This window comes from Python bivittatus, unplaced genomic scaffold, assembly GCF_059951505.1.
Source record: "Python bivittatus isolate LINGU-HERP-01145 unplaced genomic scaffold, Pbiv_v1 ctg000650_np1212, whole genome shotgun sequence".
Lineage (NCBI taxonomy): Eukaryota > Metazoa > Chordata > Lepidosauria > Squamata > Pythonidae > Python > Python bivittatus.
In genome coordinates this window covers 675,862-695,700 of record NW_028277093.1, presented here as the reverse complement: position 1 = coordinate 695,700, position 19,839 = coordinate 675,862, and the positions used below count along the sequence as shown (strand labels likewise).

General features: G+C 44.1%; 2 protein-coding genes across 2 annotated transcripts in view; both read right to left on the bottom strand.

Annotated features, from left to right (window-relative positions):
• The window catches only part of LOC148214455 (uncharacterized), a 55,181-nt gene extending 39,068 nt beyond the window's left edge, over window positions 1-16,113 (bottom strand). The window contains exon 1 of the mRNA XM_088151213.1: window positions 15,981-16,113. The gene's annotated coding sequence lies outside the window, so the exon portion shown is untranslated. The remainder of the gene's footprint in view (window positions 1-15,980) is intronic.
• Window positions 667-16,150, bottom strand: LOC103060187 (uncharacterized). The gene is made up of 6 exons (XM_088151268.1): window positions 15,952-16,150; window positions 14,401-14,966; window positions 13,878-14,007; window positions 12,829-12,911; window positions 12,078-12,204; window positions 667-8,964 (listed from the first exon to the last, which is right to left on the bottom strand). Exons 1-6 carry the CDS (start codon window positions 16,148-16,150, stop codon window positions 7,271-7,273), a joined length of 2,799 nt encoding a protein of 932 aa, XP_088007394.1. The 3' UTR covers window positions 667-7,270.
• Between the last annotated feature and the right edge of the window lie 3,689 nt (window positions 16,151-19,839).

The window sequence follows — 19,839 nt, the reverse complement described above, 5'->3', positions numbered from 1 at the left end:
TTAATGGAACAAGATAAATCTCTATTAATGAAAGATCGGCTGAGACAGGTTTACCTCATGGATACTTCAATGAAAGCTAAAGGTGTTGCCATTTTGATTCAAAACGGATTTCCAATTGACGTACAGCAAGTTATTACTGATATAAATGGACGTTATTTAATTTTATATGCTAAAATAGCAGGGACTGCAATATCTATGATTAATGTTTATGGACCTAATTTAGAGTCTCCTATTATGTTTCATGAATGCTTTTTACACTTGAATGAGTGTAGCTATGATGAAGTGGTAATAGATTTTAATGAAATACTGGATCTTGAGTTGGATAGAAATATACTGGCATGAAAAAAATACTCATTAATAAGGGAAACAATTAAGACTTATATGGAAGAATTAAATTTAACAAACCCTTGGCATTTGATGTATCCAGCTAAAAGAGAATATATCTTTTATTCAAGTGTACACCAAAAATTTTTTAGGCTTGGTTATTTTGTAATATTATCGACTTTATATCACCAAACTCAAGAATGTAATATTGATGCTTGTTATGTACCAGACCATAGTGCAATTACGTTGAATTGTGCATTTCAGAAACTGGTCAAGGTATTGAGAATTTGGTATTTCAATGTCTCCTTATTGAATGATAAAAATTTGTACAACAAGTTTGGGTAGAGATTTTGCAATACTTTATTTGAATTCAGAAACATCAAGTGCCTTAATTTTTGAATGGGAAGCATATAAAACATACATTCAAGGTAGGATTATTGCTTATGCATCATACAAAAATAAGATTATTTATTTATTTAAACAATTTATATGGCTGCCCAACTCACGGTGACTCCGAGAGGCTTACAAGAATAAAAATCCCAATACAAAACCCACTCTACCCCCCCACCCCCCTGGCGACCACAATATATTCAAACAAACCACTTGATGGGCTCTGTATCAACCTGGGATCCCCAGGCCCACTGGCACAACCATGTCTTCAGGGCCTTGCGAAGAGCATCAAGGTGGGGGCCAGTCTTATCTCTGCGGGGATGATGTTCCACAGGGAGGGAGCCACCACAGAAAAGGCCCTTCTTCTTGGTTCCACTAAATGGACTTCCCTAATAGAGGGGACCTGTAACGTACCCTGCCTCCCTGATCTGGTGGGTTGGGCAGATGAAACTGGGAAAAGGCGGTCCTTCAAATAAACTGGCCCCAAGCCATGTAGGGCTTTAAAGGTGACAACTAGCACCTTGAATTGGACCCAGAAGCAAATCGGCAGCCAATGCAGCTCCTGCAAGAGAGGTGACACATGTGCAAATCTAGGTGTTCACAAAACCCTCTGGGCCACCACATTCTGATTAAAAGATTAAAAATAAAAGGGAAAATAATTTGAAAGATGAAACATTTATGGGCACAGATGTTTAGATGCCCATCTAACAGTTTTCTACACAGAAATACAGAAAAAAGTATGAATTAACTACTATAATATCACAGGAGACAGAATTTATGCTAACATGTTTATGACAGTTACTGGGAGAACAATGAAAGACCCGGTAAGATCTTGGCTAATTTTTTAAAGCAAAAAAAAGGGGGGGCAGTGATTCCAATCATTAGAGGTAAAAGAGATGAAATGGATATTGTCAATTTTTAAAATTTTATTCAGAATTATATAGTAAACCAGAGGATGTATTAAATGAAGATATAGAGGCTTTTAAAAATAAAATTAACGTATCACAATTAGATGATACACATAAACAACCCTTATTTGCTCCACTATCTGAGCTAGAGATTAAACAAATAATTTTAAAAATGGCAAATGGTAAAACACCAGGATTAGATGGATTTTCTGTCAAGTGGTAAAAAACACTTATAGATCTTCTGGTCTCAAAACTTTGTCAAGTATATGAAGATATTTGATAAGGGAATTTTATCACCAACAGTTAATCAGGCTTATATTACAGTTATACCAAAAATAGGTAAAGATCATACTCAATGTGCTAATTATTGTCCAATCTCATTATGTCGACATGAAGATTTTAACAGCAGTGTTAGCAAATAGATTACAGCAAGTGATATCGTTCATTATTAAGAATGATCAAGCAGGGATTATAAAACCAGGCAAGCAGCAGACATTAGGTTAGTTGAAGGTTTAATAGACTTGAATAAAAGCAAAGATCAATTTGCAATTTTATTAGATGCTGAAAATGTTTATTTGACAAAATACACAAGCAGTGTATGTTTGCCATATTAAAGAGATCTGGATTTCCTTTGGAGTTTATAAAATGTATTAAGATATTATGTGAGTCACCCACATCTAAAATAAAGGTTAATGGTGTTTTCTCCTTTGTTGTTGTTTAGTCGTTGTGTCCGACTCTTCGTGACCCCATGAACCATATTGCGCCAGGCCTTCCTGTCCTTCACTGCCTCCCTGAGTTTGCTCAGTTTCATGCTCATTGCTTCAGTGATGCTATCTAACCATCTCATCCTCTGCCGTCCTCTTCTCCTTTTGCCTTCAATCTTTCCCAGCATCAGGGTCTTTTCCAAAGAGATCTCTCTTCGCATTAGGTGACCAAAGTATCTGAGCTTGAGCTTCATTATCAGTCCTTCCAATGAGCAATCAGGGTTGATTTCCTTTAAGATTGACTGGTTTGACCTCCTAGCAGTCCAGGGGACTCTCAAGAGTCTTCTCCAGCACCACAGTTCAAAGGCATCAATTCTTCGGCGCTCAGCCTTCTTTATGGTCCAGCTCTCACAGCCATACATTACTACTGGAAAAACCATAGCTTTGACTATGCGGATCTTTGTCGGCAAGGTGACGTCTCTGCTTTTTAATATGCTATCTAGGCTTGCCATAGCTTTCCTCCCAAGGAGCAAGCGTCTTTTAATTTCATGGCCGCAGTCTCCGTCTCCTACTTTTCCACTATTTGGATGAACTAGACAATGATGTCCACTTTCACCCTTGCTTTTTAACATTTGCATGGAACACTTAGCTTGTGCTATTAGACAACACAGGGAGATCTACGGAATAGTACACAACTCAGTTGAACATAAATTGGTTTTATTTGCAGATGACGTTCTTTTGTTTATTTCTAAACCTCACACTACTATTCCAGTGTTGATGCAAACAATAGATGCCGTTAGTAAAATAGCAGGATACTCTATTAACTGGTCCAAATCGGAATTGATGCCGATTGGTGAAAACTTGGTCACCCATTCATTTAAGGAATATCAATTCCATATTTGTACCAAATCTATTAAATATTTAGGTATGTGTATACTGATACAGCTCAGTTAGCAACATGTAATATAAATAAAATATATAGAGAGGTTTCTTCAGATATCAATAGATAGGAGTCATTAAACCTCACCCTTTGGGGAAAGGTGAATGCTCTCAAAGTGAACATTATTCCCAGATTCATTTATATTCTGAGAAGAATTCCAGTTTTTATATCTGGAAAATATTTTCAGAAAATAAACTCTTTGTTTAGAAAATTTCTATGGGGTTCTTCAACAGAAAATGCAATCATCAATTAATGAAGGAGAATTCGGTCTTCTGAATCTGGAGCTATATCATCATGCTTATCTATTGTTAAGTATTAAATACCAGAAGCCAACAAGTGGTGTTAATTTTCTGATTTGGGCAACTTTGGAATATACATATATAACACCTTTGGTTGGATGGACAGTATTAGGATCAAAATATACTAAAACTCTAATATCTCTGGAAACAATTTTGTCAATTAGAATGCTATGAAATATAATGTCTAATTTTTAAAAAATTGACCCTTTTTCCCATGCCAAATTGAATTTATGGGGTAACCCAACTTTAAAAATTGGGAAAGAGATGGTGATATGGAAAAATTGGATGGAAGCGGGGATATTGACTTTGGACCAGTTGATAGATGAAGATGAATTTTTAACATAAGCTATGTTAAGAGATAAATATCATCTATCAGATGTAACCCAATGGCAATATTTACAGTTACAACATTTGTTAACAACATTGTTTGGACCAGCAGCGTTTTCAGCTTCTGAGATACCTGAGATATTAGGACAATTTGTTAAATCTTTTAAAACTAAAAAACCTACTATTCATTTGTACAGATATTTATTATCAATAAATCAATTTGATATGCAGATGCTAAGGGATTAATGAAATAAAAAATTAGAGGTTTCTATATTGCCTAGACAACGGGAGAGTGTCTTAACTTCTATAGCAAGTGTCAATGGACTTCAAATTACAACTTACAGAACAAAAAATAATATTTAGAATTTATTGGACTCCACTACATCTGTATAGAAAAGGATTGTCAATAACAGCATTTTGTTGGAGATGTAATAAGGACAATGCCTCTTTAAAGCATGGTATTTACAATGTTATAGGACATTGTACGTTTTGGGAGAAAGTAGCAGACTATATAAATATGATGGTACACGGTACTTCACAACCAGGCAACGTAAATGGATTCTCTGCTCTTACTATGGCCAAAAAACGGATATCGCAGCATTGGAAAGATACAGTGGGGCAAAAAAGTATTTAGTCATCCACCAATTGTGCAAGTTCTCCCACTTAAAAAGATGAGAGAGGCCTGTAATTTCCATCATAGGTATACCTCAACTATGAGAGACAAAATGAGAAAAAAAAATCCAGAAAATCACATTATCTGGTTTTTAAAGAATTTATTTGCAAATCATGGTGGAAAATAAGTATTTGGTCACCTACAAACAAGCAAGATGTCTGGCTCTCACAGACCTGTAACTACTTCTTTAAGATGCTCCTCTGTCCTCCACTCGTTACCTGTAGTAATGGCATCTGTTTGACCTTGTTATCAGTATAAAAGACACCTGTCCACAACCTCAAACAGTCACACTCTAAGCTCCCCTATGGCCAAGAGCAAAGAGCTGTTGAAGGACACCAGAAACAAAATTGTAGACCTGCACCAGGCTGGGAAGACTGAATCTGCAATAGGCAAGCAGCTTAGTGTGAAGAAATCAACTGTGGGAGCAATAATTAGAAAATGGAAGACATACAAGACCACTGATAATCTCCCTCGATCTGGGGCTCCACACAAGATCTCACCCTGTGGGGTCAAAATGATCACAAGAACGGTGAGCAAAAATCCCAGAACTACATGGAGGGACCTAGTGAATGACCTGCAGAGAGCTGGGACCAAAGTAACAAAGGCTACCATCAGTAACACACTACGCTGCCAGAGACTCAAATCCTGCAGTGCCAGATGTGTCCCCCTGCTTAAGCCAGTACATGTCTGGGCCCGTCTGAAGTTTGCTAGAGAGCATTTGGATGATCCAGAAGAGGATTGGGAGAATGTCATATGGTCAGATGAAACCAAAGTAGAATGTTTTGGTCTAAACTCAACTCGTCGTGTTTGGAGGAGAGAGAATGCTGAGTTGCATCCAAAGAACACCATACCTACTGTGAAGCATGGGGGTGGAAACATCATGCTTTGGGGCTGTTTTTCTGCAAAGGGACCAGGACGACTGATCCGTGTAAAGGAAAGAATGAATGGGGCCATGTATCGTGAGATTTTGAGTGAACACCTCCTTCCATCAGCAAGGGCATTGAAGATGAAACGTGGCTGGGTCTTTCAGTATGACAATGATCCCAAACACACTGCCCGGGCAACGAAGGAGTGGCTTCGTAAGAAGCATTTCAAGGTCCTGGAGTGGCCTAGCCAGTCTCCAGATCTCAACCCCATGGAAAACCTTTGGAGGGAGTTGAAAGTCCGTGTTGTCCAGCGACAGCCCCAAAACATCACTGCTCTAGAGGAGATCTGCATGGAGGAATGGGCCAAAATACCAGCAACAGTGTGTGAAAACCTTGTGAAGACTTACAGAAAATGTTTGACCTGTCATTGCTAACAAAGGATATATAACAAAATATTGAGATGAACTTTTGATATTGACCAAATACTTATTTTCCACCATGATTTGCAAATAAATTCTTTAAAAATCAGACAATGTGATTTTCTGGACTTTTCCCCCCATTTTGTCTCTCATAGTTGAGGTATACCTATGATGAAAATTACAGGCCTCTCTCATCTTTTTAAGTGGGAGAACTTGCACAATTGGTGGCTGACTAAATACTTTTTTGCCCCACTGTAAATGTATGGTCCCATTTATTCAATGGATTGAAGACCTGATAACACTTGCTACTTATGAGCGGATTGCCTGTAGATATAGATTTTGTATGGACAAGTATAATGAAATATGGGACTCACTAAACAAAATACATTGAGTTAAAAGAAAAAAATTATAGTCATATAACTCTGTTAGAAATATATATGTACCTGAATATTTGCATTAGATAAGCATGTAGAGAATTACAACCATTCACTGTTATATTTTTTTTCTTTTTGTTACATTTTTTTTCTTTTTGTTACAGCACTTTTATGTATTAAAAAAAAAAACAATTTTTAAAGTAAAGAGGCAACAGCTGCAATCAAACACACTGGCTACACTTCGGCTTGGATTCAAGCTGGATTACTGTAATTTTGCACCCAGAGACATACTAAACGGGCACGTACATATAAACATTTGGGAGATTTTCACTGATAAACCACAGGTATGCACATTGGGTTATATGAAAAAAGAATCAATAGCTTAAGTATTTTGCTACGTGTTTAACGAAGGTTGGTATTTTCAATACAATTAGAGCTAAAATACTCTCATTTCCCCCCGCTTTGCTTGCCTATGCCATTTCTCCCCAAAGCCTGAAGCCTGATCCCAGACTTGCTTCAGATGTTGCTTCTGCCTAGATAAAGCAGCTTGACCAGGCAGAGGTTTTGATGTAATGAGTGGGACAATTTAATAAGAGAGTCTCGTGAGCCAGACCTAATTGACTAGGTAATACCTCTGGTATTAAGAATCTATCCTGGGGAGCTCTTTCCATAATCCATACATTTATTCTGTTTCTCCTATGGTGATCCTCCAAAAGAAGGAAGACTGGTCACCTCAACCCCTTTCCACAGGATCCTTGTACTTACAGGATCCTTAGAGTGGATCCTTTTATGGGAAGGCAACTCAACAGGCTAACTCTTTGTGTTCCATGCCTTTATATCTTTCATAACATACTGGATCCTTTTAGAGGAATTAAGGACACTTCAGTCCCTAAAGGCATCTCCCACATGTGGGTCTTTTTATGATTGATCCACTAGATGTTCTTTCTACACATCATATATGTATATTTTTTCTCCCCTCTGTGGTTCCTGTTATAAGAAGTAAGGGTCCTGTTTTCACAAAAACTCTTTTCACATTCAGAGCAATTCTATGGTTTCTCCACTGTGTGGATTCTTTTATGGGAAGTTAGGTGACTTTTCAACCTGAAACTATTCCCACACTCCATGCACTGATATAGTTTCTCCCCTGTGTGGATTCTTTTATGGGAAGCTAGGTGACTTTTCAACCTGAAGCTCTTCCCACACTCTGTGCATGGATATAATTTCTCCCCCGTATGGATACTAATGTGATTAGTAAGGGAGCTGCTTGTAATAAAACTCTTCCCACATTCATTGCATATATACGGTTTCAACCCTGAGTGGATCCTTTTATGGCAAATAAGGGAACTGCTATTATTAAAGCTCTTTCCACAGTCCATACAATTATATGGTTTCTCCCCTGTGTGGATCCTATTATGGGAAGTAAGGGAACGGCTATCACTGAAGCTCTTTCCACACTCCAGGCATTTGTAGGGTTTCTCTCCTGTGTGGATCCTTTTATGATAAGTCAGGTGACCATGCCCATTAAAAGACTTTCCGCACTCTGGGCATTTATAAGGTTTTTCCCCTGTATGGATCCTTTTGTGAGACGTCAGGTGACCCCTGTTGGTGAAGCTCTTTCCACAATCCAAGCATTTGTAGGGTTTCTCTCCAGTGTGAATCCTTTTATGAGAAGTCAGGTGGCCATGCCAATTGAAGGATTTTCCACAGTCTGTGCATTTATAAGGTTTTTCCCCTGTATGGATCCACTTATGGGAGGTTAGGTGACCCCTGCTGCTGAAGTTCTTTCCACACTCCAGGCATTTATAAGGTTTCTCTCCTGTGTGGACCCTTTTATGCGAAGTAAGGTCACTGCTCTTGGTGAAGCTCTTTCCACACTCTGTGCATTTGTATGGTTTCTCTCCTGTATGGATCCTTTTATGAGAAGTAAGGGAACTGTTCTTACTGAAGCTTTTTCCACAGTCTGTGCACTTATAGGGTTTTTCCCCTGTATGCATCCTTTTATGGGAAACCAGGTCACTGCTTTGGATGAAGCTCTTTCCACACTCTATGCATTTATAGGGTTTCTCTCCTGTATGGATCCTTTTATGATAAGTAAAGGAACTGTTCATACTGAAGCTCTTTCCACACTCCAGGCATTTATAGGGTTTCTCTCCTGTATGGATCCTTTTATGGGAATTAAGGACACTTCTTTTGCTGAAGCTCTTTCCACACTCTACGCACTGATAGGGTTTCTCTCCCGTATGGATCCTTTTATGAGAAGTAAGGGAACTGTTCATACTGAAGCTTTTCCCACAATCTATGCATTTATAGGGTTTTTCCCCTGAATGCATCCTTTTATGATAGTTAAGATTACTACTCCACCTAAAGCTCTTTCCACAGTCCACACATTTATAGGGCTTCTCCCTCGCATGGATCATTTTATGGGGAATAATGTTACTTTTATTGCTGAAGCTCTTTCCAATTTTGCAGTGGTTACTAAAATTGGATTTTGCTTGGAATATTTCCCCACTTCCTTGACCCTTTTCTGTATTGCCTTCTTTGCAATAATGTTGGGTCTGGAAGTGATCCATTTCTGCACACTCAACAGTGGATTTTTCTCTCCAATTGTAATATTGGCTTTTCTCATATCTCCTCCTTCCCCACTTATCTGCAAAAGTCTCTTGTGGTATTTCAGTTTTGATTATTTCTGATGGCACTAAACTTGGCCTTTGGTAATTTTCATTCACCTGCTCATCAGCTGCTTGAGGGGAAAAAAAAAAAGAAATCAGAAAACTCTACAACATAGTTTGCTATCCCCGTGCCAGTCCCTAGCCTGCATCAATTCCTGGGCTTCTGCAGGGGGAGCAACGGGGGAAATGACAGAATGAATGTTATTTATTAGTTTAAACAATTGGCATGGCTGCTCATCTCATGATATTCTGGGTGATCAACAACAATTTAAAACAAGAACATAAAGCAAAATAACAACCACCAATGCAATGCAGCCCAGATTTAACACCATGATGTGGCATACACACTTGTGTCACATATCATGCCCCTAAGTTGCATCTGATGGCCCAACATATATGTAATTACAATATCATTGTAGGAAAAAATATGGTGCCGATTAGGACAAGTGAAATAAGCAAAAGCATCCATTCCCTAAATATCTTCCCAGTAGCTCTGCAGTATTGACACAGGCCCCAAAGACGATCCCAAGACTGCTCGTCAATCCTTTCCAGACTGACTGGTCACCAGACTGATTTCTTTCTTCTTCTTTATATACAGTACATATGTACATATGTATATGTACAGTACTGTGCAAAAGTTTTAGGCAGATGTGAAAAAATGCTGTAAAGTAAGAATGCTTTCAAAAATATATATTGTAATTGTTTATGTTTATCAATTTACAAAATGCAAAGTGAGGAATAGAAGAAAAATCTAAATCCAATGAATATTTGGTGTGACTACCCTTCGGCTTCAACCCAGCATCAGTTCTTACACTTGCACACTTTGTACACTTGCAGAAAGTCAGGGATCTTGTAGGATTAGAGTCAGGTGTATGATTAACCAATTATACCAAGCAGGTGCTAATGATCATCAATTTTCATATGTAGGTTGAAACACAGTCATTAACTGAAATAGAAACAGCTGTGTAGGAGGCTTAAAACTGGGTGGGGAACAGCCAAATTCTACTACTAAGGTAAGGTTGTGGAAGACAGTGTCATGCCACAGGTCATACACCATGGCAAGATTGAGCAGAGCAGCAAGACACAAGGTAGTTATACTGCATCAGCAAGGTCTCTCCCAGGCAAAAATTTCAAAGCAGTCTGGGGTTTCAAGATGTGCTGTTCAAGCTCTTTTGAAGCAGCACAAAGAAATGGGCAACGTTGAGGACTGTAGACACAGTGGTTGGCCAAGGAAACGTAATGCAGCAGATGAAAGACACATCATGCTTACTTCCCTTTGACACTGGAAGATGTCCAGCAGTGCCATCAGCACAGAACTGGCAGAAACCAGTGGGACCCAGGTACACCCATCTACTGTCTGGAGAAGTCTGGCCAGAAGCAGTCTTCGTGGAAGAATTGCGGCCAAAAAGCCATACCTCTGATGTGGAAACAAGGCTAAGCGACTCAACTATGCACGAGAACATAGGAACTGGGGTGCAGAAAAATGGCAGCAGGTGCTCTGGACTGATGAGTCAAAATGTGAAATATCTGGCAGTAGCAGGAAGCAGTTTGTTCGCCAAAGGGCTGGAGAGTGGTACAGTAATGAGTGTCTGCAGGCAACAGTGATGCATGGTGGGGGTTCCCTGCAAGTTTGGGGCTGCATTTCTGCAAATGGAGTTGGAGATTTGGTCAGGATCAATGGTGTCCTCAATGCTGAGAAGTACAGGCAGATACTTATCCATCATGCCATACCATCAGGGAGGCGTGTGATTGGCCCCAAGTTTATTCTGCAGCTGGACAACAACCCCAAACATACGGCCAATGTCATGAAGAACTGTTTTCAGCATAAAGAAGAGCAACGGGTTCTGGAAGTGATGGTTTGGCCCCCACAGAGCCCTGATTTGAGGCAGCCTACATCCACAGGAGATCTGTGGTTAGTTCTCCAAGATGTTTGGAACAACCTACCTGCCGAGTTCCTTCAAAAACTGTGTGCAAGTGTACCTAGAAGAATTGATGCTGTTTTGAAGGCAAAAGGTCACACCAAATATTGATTTGATTTGGATTTCTCTTCTGTTTGCTCACTTTGCATTTTGTAAATTGATAAACATAAACAATTACAATATATATTTTTGAAAGCATTCTTACTTTACAGCGTTTTTTCACACCTGCCTAAAACTTTTGCACAGTACGGTATGTGTGTGTGTGTATATATGATTTTATTAAAACTTTTAAAACAGAAGATAAAAACTAATACAAACTAATGTAAAGGAGAAAAGGAGAGAAAGCAAAAATGCAAGAAAAGAAAAAAGTTGAAGAAAAATAGAAAGGAAAGAAAAAGGATACAAAGCAGTGGCTTCTGATATTCAGCAGCAGTTGTTAAGTACAATTGTATTTTAAACTCTCCCTCTAGTGTTAGAGTGATCTCTTTCTTCTAAATGAAACGGTGATACTTAGAAGAACATGAATGTGGACTAGAATTAATATAAGAGGGAAAAGGATGAAATTTTTAACAAGACCTGCACAGCTCTCCTAAGCTGTAAGTACAGTGGAACCTCGGGTTACGAACTTAATTTGTTCCGTGACTCTGGTCGCACCTTGAATTGGTCACAACCGGAAGGAAATTTCCCCATAAGGTTCAATGTAATTACCGTTAATCCGTTCTGGCGTGGAGGACAGGGAGGCGGCTATTGCTTGGAGGGAGAGTCCCCCTCCCTACGACCACGTGTCAGGGGCGGAAAATGGCCGCAGACCACGTGTCAGGGGTGGAAAAATGGCCGCAGACCACGTGTCAGGGGCAGAAAAATGGCCACAGACCACGTGTCAGGGGCGGAAAAAGGCCGCGGACGTGTCAGGGGCGGAAAAATGGCCGCGGACCACGTGTCAGGGGCGGAAAAAGGCCGCGGACCACGTGTCAAGGGCAGAAAAATGGCCGCAGACCACATGTCAGGGGCGGAAAAATGGCCGCAGACCACGTGTCAGGAGCGGAAAATGGCCGCGGACTGTGTCATGGGAGGGAAAATGGCCGCGTATCCTGTTCGTACCCCGAGGCGGAGTTCGCAAGCTGAGGTAAATTTTTGCAGCCGGAGCTGGCCGTAACCCGAAAAGTTCGTTAACAGAGGCGTTCGTAACCCGAGGTACCACTGTAACAGAAAACAGTCCAGTGACTCCTCACTCTGACTTAATTTTCCTCCAGAGGAACCCTTACCTAAGGAGGCCACGCTCCTAGATGTCTCCAACATGACTTCTCGGTGCAGGGCCTTTTGGCTGGAATCCAGCAGTGACCACTCTTCACTGGTGAAATGAACAGCTACCTCCTCAAAGGACACAAGACCCTAAATGAGGAAGAATCCCTGTTAGCAGACTTGAGAAGAATTTGCAAGATCTCCTTTAATCTGCAAATCCTAAAAGTACAGAGTTATAATGCTTAATTGGACATTTCCCAAGCTGGATTCAACACGTTGGGTGATCAAACCATCCCCTGATCTCTCAAGAGGTGGTTGCACACAGCATCCTCTCCATGTAGCCCATGTAGCATGGCAGGTTCTCCCTGAAGAAGATGATCCCTGAGGTAACAAACTTGTGCATTAATTGTACTCCTGTCTCCTGAAAGGTTTAGCTATGGAAAAGGAGCTTCAGCAGGTGGCAACTCCAGATGCCCTCAGGTGATCTTCTCAAGTAAGCAGATTCAGGCCTGGTTAGTCAGGGGATGAGGGACCACTACATCTCTTTCCTAGACAAAACAATTGAAAAAGCTGGGAAGAGTATATACAAAACCACTTCTGTAACGCAGCCCAAAACAGGCATGGATGCAGTTGTCAAAAGCCAGGCTGGAGTCAGGGGTGTCTTCGGTCTTTACCCTTTACTGTAAACCTCCTTACAGTCCAGATGAGAATGTTCTGTCCTTTTGGAAAAGAAGGAATAACTCTCCATATAGCCCCTGATCTTTTCCTTCCTACCTCAGCTGGAGATCCAGCCGCTCTTTCAGCACCACCAGTACAAGGAGATGATCCGAGGAATAATGGTGATTTCATTTTGTTCCCTGGGAAGTAGAGAGACAGGATGAAAGCAGGAACGAGATTAACATCATGTTCTATAGCTTCAAGGCACAACTTAAAACTTCTTCCTGTCCTGTGGGGAAAACCTCTATCCATCGGTCCTACCATCTGCCTTTGGTGGCCTTCCATAGGCTCCATCTTGGGAGCCAAGAATAAACAGAGAAGACTACAGCCCCACCATACACTGGGGAAAAGAACCCAATTTGACTTCTCTGCTTGCCTTTTCAGCAAGAATGAGACAAGGAAGTATACGCTAGGCAAGTAAAGCATTCACTCAACCACAGTAGATTCTCGCCCACCCCCCTGCAGCTTGAAAGCATTACGTTCCATGTGGATGGGCAACTGATGAAATTCTGGCACCTCAGGAACATGCCTGCAAGAGCAGATGGTGTTGGAAATGGTCCAGCAGGGATATCTGTGAGGATTTACCAGAAGTTGTCTATCAAGAAAGGCCAAAGACAGGTTGCTCCCCTCCCCATCTCTGAGAACAAAGAGAAGTACAGACAATGGAAGAGTCAAAATACAATCCAGAGTGTTCCCCAGAAGAAGTCAGTCTTCTGCAAATGGGGAATCATCTGAAGGTAGTGTGGAGACTGAAGGGAGGGACTTCCTTTGTGGGACTTAAGCCTTCTAGGGAGTCCTTGGGGTTCTTTGAGCTTGGGTGTTTTCTTGAAAATGTGCACTGCAGATCTTACATAGCCGGGCAATGAAACGTTTGCAAGAAAACAACCAAACTCAGAGAACCCCAAGGACTCCACAGTTCAACCCTGAGCTACACATACTCGCTTCTATTGGTACTTAAGCCTTCCAGCTTGAAGAGGGAGAGTTAAGTCTTTCCTCTTGGGTCACCTTAGTAAGTCCAACAATTAGACATGAGAAGATACAGAGAATTAAGAATAAGTAGAATCTCTCTGGAAAACCTCCAACCCCATAGAAGGATCTTCCCTTACCTAGCGAGGCATCCTGATGTTGACCTTCCTCCTTGGAGATCCCTCTGAGACACGACTCCTGAGTGGGATTTGCAGGATCCACCCTTTCCTCAGGACAATTAGTGCTCATTTCCACGAAAGACCACAGAACCTGAAATACAGGCGAAGAAGAGGAGTTAAGAGAACAGAACATAAGAAGAACTGGATTTTCATTTTTTGCCCACAATATTGCAAGCCCTCTTTGTCCATCAGTGGGGATGGAAGAGGACAATGGAAGGACCACAGAACCTGAAATACAAGCAAAGAGGAGTTCAGAGAACAGAACATAAGAAGAACTGGATTTTTATTTTTTGCACCCTTTGTCCATCAGTGATGGAAGAATTGCTCCAAGTACATCCTCTGGAAGAACACAGGAACAATTTCTCTAATGATGTTCTGTAAACATCTTGTTGTATTATGAATCGCAAAAATTCTATTAGGGACAGAATTAAGAATTCAAACACATTAGTACCCCTTCATATTTCCCAAGATGAGCATCTCTCACCTGGCACCCTTCGTGCTCCTTCTCTGCCCAGTTCAGGAGGAAGCCTTCGGCCAGGGCCACCGCCTGGGAGCTGGTCTCCGCCCGGCACTCCCGCACCCAGCACTGCATCTCCGTGGGCAGGACAGCCAGAAACTGCTCCAAGATCACCCGGTCTAACATCTGGGCCTTGGTGTGTTTCTCTGGCTGCAGCCACCCCCAGCAAAGGCGGTGAAGGCGGCTGCAAAGCTCTCGCGGCCCCTCGGCCTCCTGAAAGGGACTGTTCCTGAAGCGCCAGTGCTGGATCTCAGAGCTGAGGGCTTCCTCCTCCAGGACCCTCTGCCCGGTTCCTGCCCAGACCTCCCCACAGCTCCCGGGCTGAGCAGCAGCACGGCCTTTTCCCACTCCCTCGCACGCTGGCTGGTTTGCGTCCATGTTCGGTCCGTTCCCTGACACAGATCCAGAAGGGGCCTGCGGATCTCCTGGGCCTCCAAAGGTCTTTTCAGTCCTAGGATCTGCATGAACTGCACAGAGAGGCCGGGAGAAGTTTTTAAGCCAATCACCTCTCAAGTGGCCTCCAGCTTTGGCATCTGAGGTGGAAAGGAAAGCAAACTTCAGCAATTACACAGACTGTTCTCACTTAGTAACTGATTGCTTAATCAAAATCAAGGCAAAGTAATCGTTTGGAGGGGGGACAAATCAAGCAATGTTTAAGGTCAGTGCAACGTCTGTCCCTCCCTTCCTCCTATAATCTCTTGCCCATTTTGGGGAGGGTCTTCTGCAGAGATGCAGCTCAGCTCCACTGGCAGCAGAAAAGCTCTTGGGGGTCCTTCCAGCACTGCCATCAAATACATTTGAGGCACAGAATTGGACCTTTCCAAGCCCCCCCCCAAAAGGTTGAAATGGGAACTTTTGGAGAGGGTGGAACAGCACCGGGGGGGGGGGGAGAAATCCCCTTTCCCAGATTCTCATTTGCTACAAACGGTGGGAAGCAAACCTGGTTTATGCACAATGTGAGCACGCTGTATCTTTCGGCTTCCTACCCTCCCTCCTTCCCTCCCCCCAGTGCTGGACCTCTTGCATGCACAGGCCAGGAGCAGGAATGGGGGGGTCTCCCCCTCCCCCCAAGTCTCGGGATTCGGAGTCCAGCAAACCCTTTCGGGGAGTCCTGGGTCCCCCCCCTCTCGCCACCGGCTCCGGGGCTGTTTGCAGGGGAGCCGCACTCTCCCCCTCCCTCTGCAAGAAACGGCCGGGGAGGCTCAGCCCACGGGTGGAAGGGGGCAGTTCCCCCCCAGGGAGGCTCTGGGTCGCGGGACCCGTCCTGCCCGACCCCCAAAGATTCCCGGGCGCAACTCACAGCCGGTCCTCCCGAGCCAGGCAGCCGGGGCGGAGCATGCGCAGTGGCGCTCGGCGGCGAGGAGCGCGCCCCCTGGCGGGGCCTGCGGGCAGTGCCCGGGCCTCTGGAGGGGGGGCCCGGAAGGGGACCTCAGAGCCCCTCAGGCCGGCCCCGCTCCGGGCAGGACGCGCGGGGGAGATCGAGCTCCGCCAGGCGGCATCAGGCAGGAGTGCCCGGACCTTTCGGGGGCTCCTGGCAGGCGACGCACCGCAGAAGCTGAAGCCCTCGAACGGGGCCCTCCTCTGCGCGCCCCCCCGGCGAAGACTCTGAGCGAAGCTCCTCACGCGCTGCGCCCTGGCCAGGCTCTGCCCTGCGCGGGCCCTGCGAGCATCCTGAGGGGCCCCTTACGCGGCAGCTCTTTCCCATCCCGACGTCCATTTATGGGTCGCCCCCCCGGACTGGAAGGCTGGCCCCGCCGGGCCCTCCGCCGCCTTCCCGCGGAGACCGGGGGGTTACAGCGAGCGAGCGAGCGCGGAGTCCTAGAGCGGCCAGGCGTCGGGCGCCGCCCCGCCTCCCTCCCGGCCGCGGCCCCGAGGGCGCGCGCATGCCCAGTGCCCCTCCGCCGTGGCCCCGCAGGCTCTGGGCGGCGGGCGTCCTGGGGTGGTGGGGGCGGGGGAAGGCGGGGCGCGGGAAGGGCTGCTGGGGGCGGGGCGCCGAGCCCGCTGGCCCCGTGACCCTGGCGAGCCAATGGCGGGCGAGGAGCGCCTGTCAGGTTTGGGCGGGAAGGGAGCCGCTGCGTCGGGCGGCCCGCTCCTCTGCCGGGCGCGGGTCTCCCTCGGGGGCGCCGGGCTTTCCGGGGCCAGGGGAGGCCTGCAGGGCGGCCGGCCTCGGGGGCCTCCCGGTGGCCTCCCTTCCGATCCCGACAGAGGGGGGCCCCGGACCCTTGGCCCGCGCAAGAGCCTGCGAAGTCCATTTACGCGGCTGTCCTGAAGCGCTTCGTTCCGCAGAGACAGACTCTCCTCCGGGGAGGGCGGCACCGCCCGCCTGGGCCCCCGGTCTGAGGCCCCAGGGCGGGAGAGCAGCGTGGGCAGGAGCGACCCCGAGGGGCCTCCTGGGCCCCTGAGAAGGCGCGCCCTGGCCAGGGATCGGTGGGCCTTGCGCGTCCCCTCAGGCCCCTGGAAGGCGTTTGGCACTTCCCCGTGCGGCTGTGGGATCTCCTGGTGGTCTCCCAGTTGGGCCCCAACGGAGAAGAGAGGCTAAATTCTTGTTCCAGGCTGGGGCTTTTGGAATAAGCTCCCCTTTCTCAGCTCCCTCCAGGCAGAGGGTCGGAGAAAGAGCCATTCCCCGAAACCCACCGAAAAGCAGAATGGGGCACTGCGAGGGAGAAGAGGACGACGAGCTGCCAGGCGGATGGACGCGGCTGCGGTGGCAGTGGGGCGCCGTTGGAAAACCTGAAGGACCCAGCGAGGGACGGATCGCCTTGGACAAAATCTCCCTATGTGGCCGCTAAGAGCTGACCCTGACTTGAGGGCACAAAATCAAAATCCGATGTCAAACCATCCGTTGATCTCTGTCCTGCATCCCAGCGCTGTGGTGACAAAGCCTTGGAAAACGGCCTCAGTTTTAGCCCTTAAAGTGGGCGAAAGTTGGCTTTTCGTTACTTGAAGCAAGGATGTCCTCAACATCCTACCCCATGCTTCCAGCTTTGCAATCAAGAAGGCTTTGCAGCTAAACTCACCTTAGGCCATCAAGAGGATCACAATAAATGTAAACCAGAAACATAAAGAGATAACACCTCAGGCTTTCTTGCACATCTTTGCTTTTTAGTCTAGATGAATTTCTGATCTATTCAAGTTAGAGGACAAAAAGGAGGGTTTTTTTTAATGCTATTCAAGGCAAAACTTTTAAGATCTCCAGGTGCAGTTTTTCCTTGGATTGTAGGAGTTTCTTTAGCTTCCTCAATAAAGAGAGTTGCCACAAGATAAATTCTCATTCTTCCCTGTGTTGGAGATGTGCAGAAAGGAGACAGTTTTGTGGCAGAGGGTGGACTATAATATGGGTCTCCCTGTTCCTTGCCCAACATCTTTGTTACTGCATCGCAGAAATGGGCATTACCTATAATGCAAATACCGTATCTCCATAATTGAACATGTGTTAGTACATTGTACCGGGCTAAGACTTTATTTAGCTTGGAAGACAGTTGCTAGTTTAGAGATCCTACCTTAGCTAGAATCTTTTAAATTATCCTATTCTAGGTAAGCCACCAAGATTCTTTCTGATTGCGGTGGAATAGAAAATTTTAATTAAATAATATTTTTTAAAGTTCAAAATTAAACATAAAAATATAATAGCATTAATCTCTATTAACACTAATGATAAAAGAAGCAGCTTCTGTCTCTTCTATGCTAGAAGGAAAACAAAGCAACAGTTCAGCTGCAGTAATCTGTGGATCAGTCTTAAAATGGACAATTTACGTCATATTAGAATCTTTAGTATGCAAGACTCTACTAGCTTTAGGGTATGGAATAGTTAATATTCCTATTAAGAAAAGTCAGACAAATTTATCTGAGAGCAGAAAGAACTTTTACTTCTTTAGAGAAAACAAGGATTATGAATGCTCCAAGGACATAAAATAAGGCACTATACATAGTATAGCAATTAGAAAACTTTGATATCACATACCAGTGTAAGCAATGTAGTCAGAGGCCACAACAGTGTCATCACCAACTAAAGCTGAGGCCTTAGTCTATCATCAGTGAGATTAAAGAAACACTTGCTAAGGAAAACTATCTCAACCATCAGATGAGAAACCATCAGATGATACATCAAGGTTCTTGACCTCTTGCCTTCCACAGAGCAGGAGAAAACCAGACCATCTTCTGCTACCCAGGCATGCAAGAGGAAGAGATCTTTATGAGAAGTAGCCAGTCATGTCTGGCCATCAATGCTTCCTTTAAACATCTGAGTGGAGAGCAGGAACCTTCACCCAGCAAGGCCACATTCCTCAGGTTTTCAGCATCACTTCTCTATGCGGGGCTTTTTGCTGGGGATCCAGCAGAGCCCACTCCTCAGAGAAATAAATATACAGCCACTTCCTCAAAGGATGTGTGACCCTAAAAAAAAGAAAACATAATTTATCTTTTAAGAGACAAGCTAAGGAAGGATTTGCAAGTTCTCAATTCCCAAAGGAAAGATTTACAATGGATTACGTGCATGTCCTCTAAATAGTATAACATTTATGGAAGAAAACGGACAGAATTCACAACATTTGATAGATGAAACATTTGGCACATTTTACCAACTTGACTGATTCTTTAGGACTTTCAGAGCCATTCAGTGAAACTAGCCCAGCATCCTTCAGGATCAATGGGAAGATGGGTTTAGGACATACCATCAATCAATTGCTCAGGCCCTTTCTGATGCCTGACATTTTAGCCAATGAACTGTGGTGTCCCCACAGGGGTCGATCAATTCAACACCTTTCATGAAGTGCCAGGAGAGCCCATGCAGGCATCTGTGTCGTGCCATCCATGTGCAGCTTCTACAGCAGCTCTTTGTGGTCTGAGCCACTGACTCAATGGGAGCTAAGGAAGGAAGCTGAGAAGGAAATTATGCTTATTAAGCCAACGCTGCATTTGTTCGCATCCAAATCTAGATACAAAACAGGTGGTTAGAAAATACAAAACACCGAAGTGGTTTGATTACAAGCACTTTGGGCACTTGTATTTAGAGTCCTTTTTAAGTGTCATTTCATTACAATCTTTTCTATAGCCTAGTTAAAATCCGTTTGTTGTGCTTGGAATTTTAAGGATTTTTACCTGGAAACACTATTTTATCTCTGAAATGCTCTTCTTTCAATTACCTGATTTTGAATGTTGTTTTTTTAAAATGGTAATTAATTTGGTTATTTAGCTAGTTTTGAGCAGTCCAGCATAACACAAAGGTATTTGGAAAGATGAACTCCAAAAGTTTGAAGTAAAAGAAAGGGCTACTCCTTCTTTTAATTCTGATTAAGTGTCTGTTACTTTTCCCTTTTTCTTGACCTTTTTCTTAGCATCACTGTTAATGTAATTTAAGTGTCAGCAGGTGGAAACTCTCTCAGTGTTCTGTTTCAAGGTTGCAGGTAC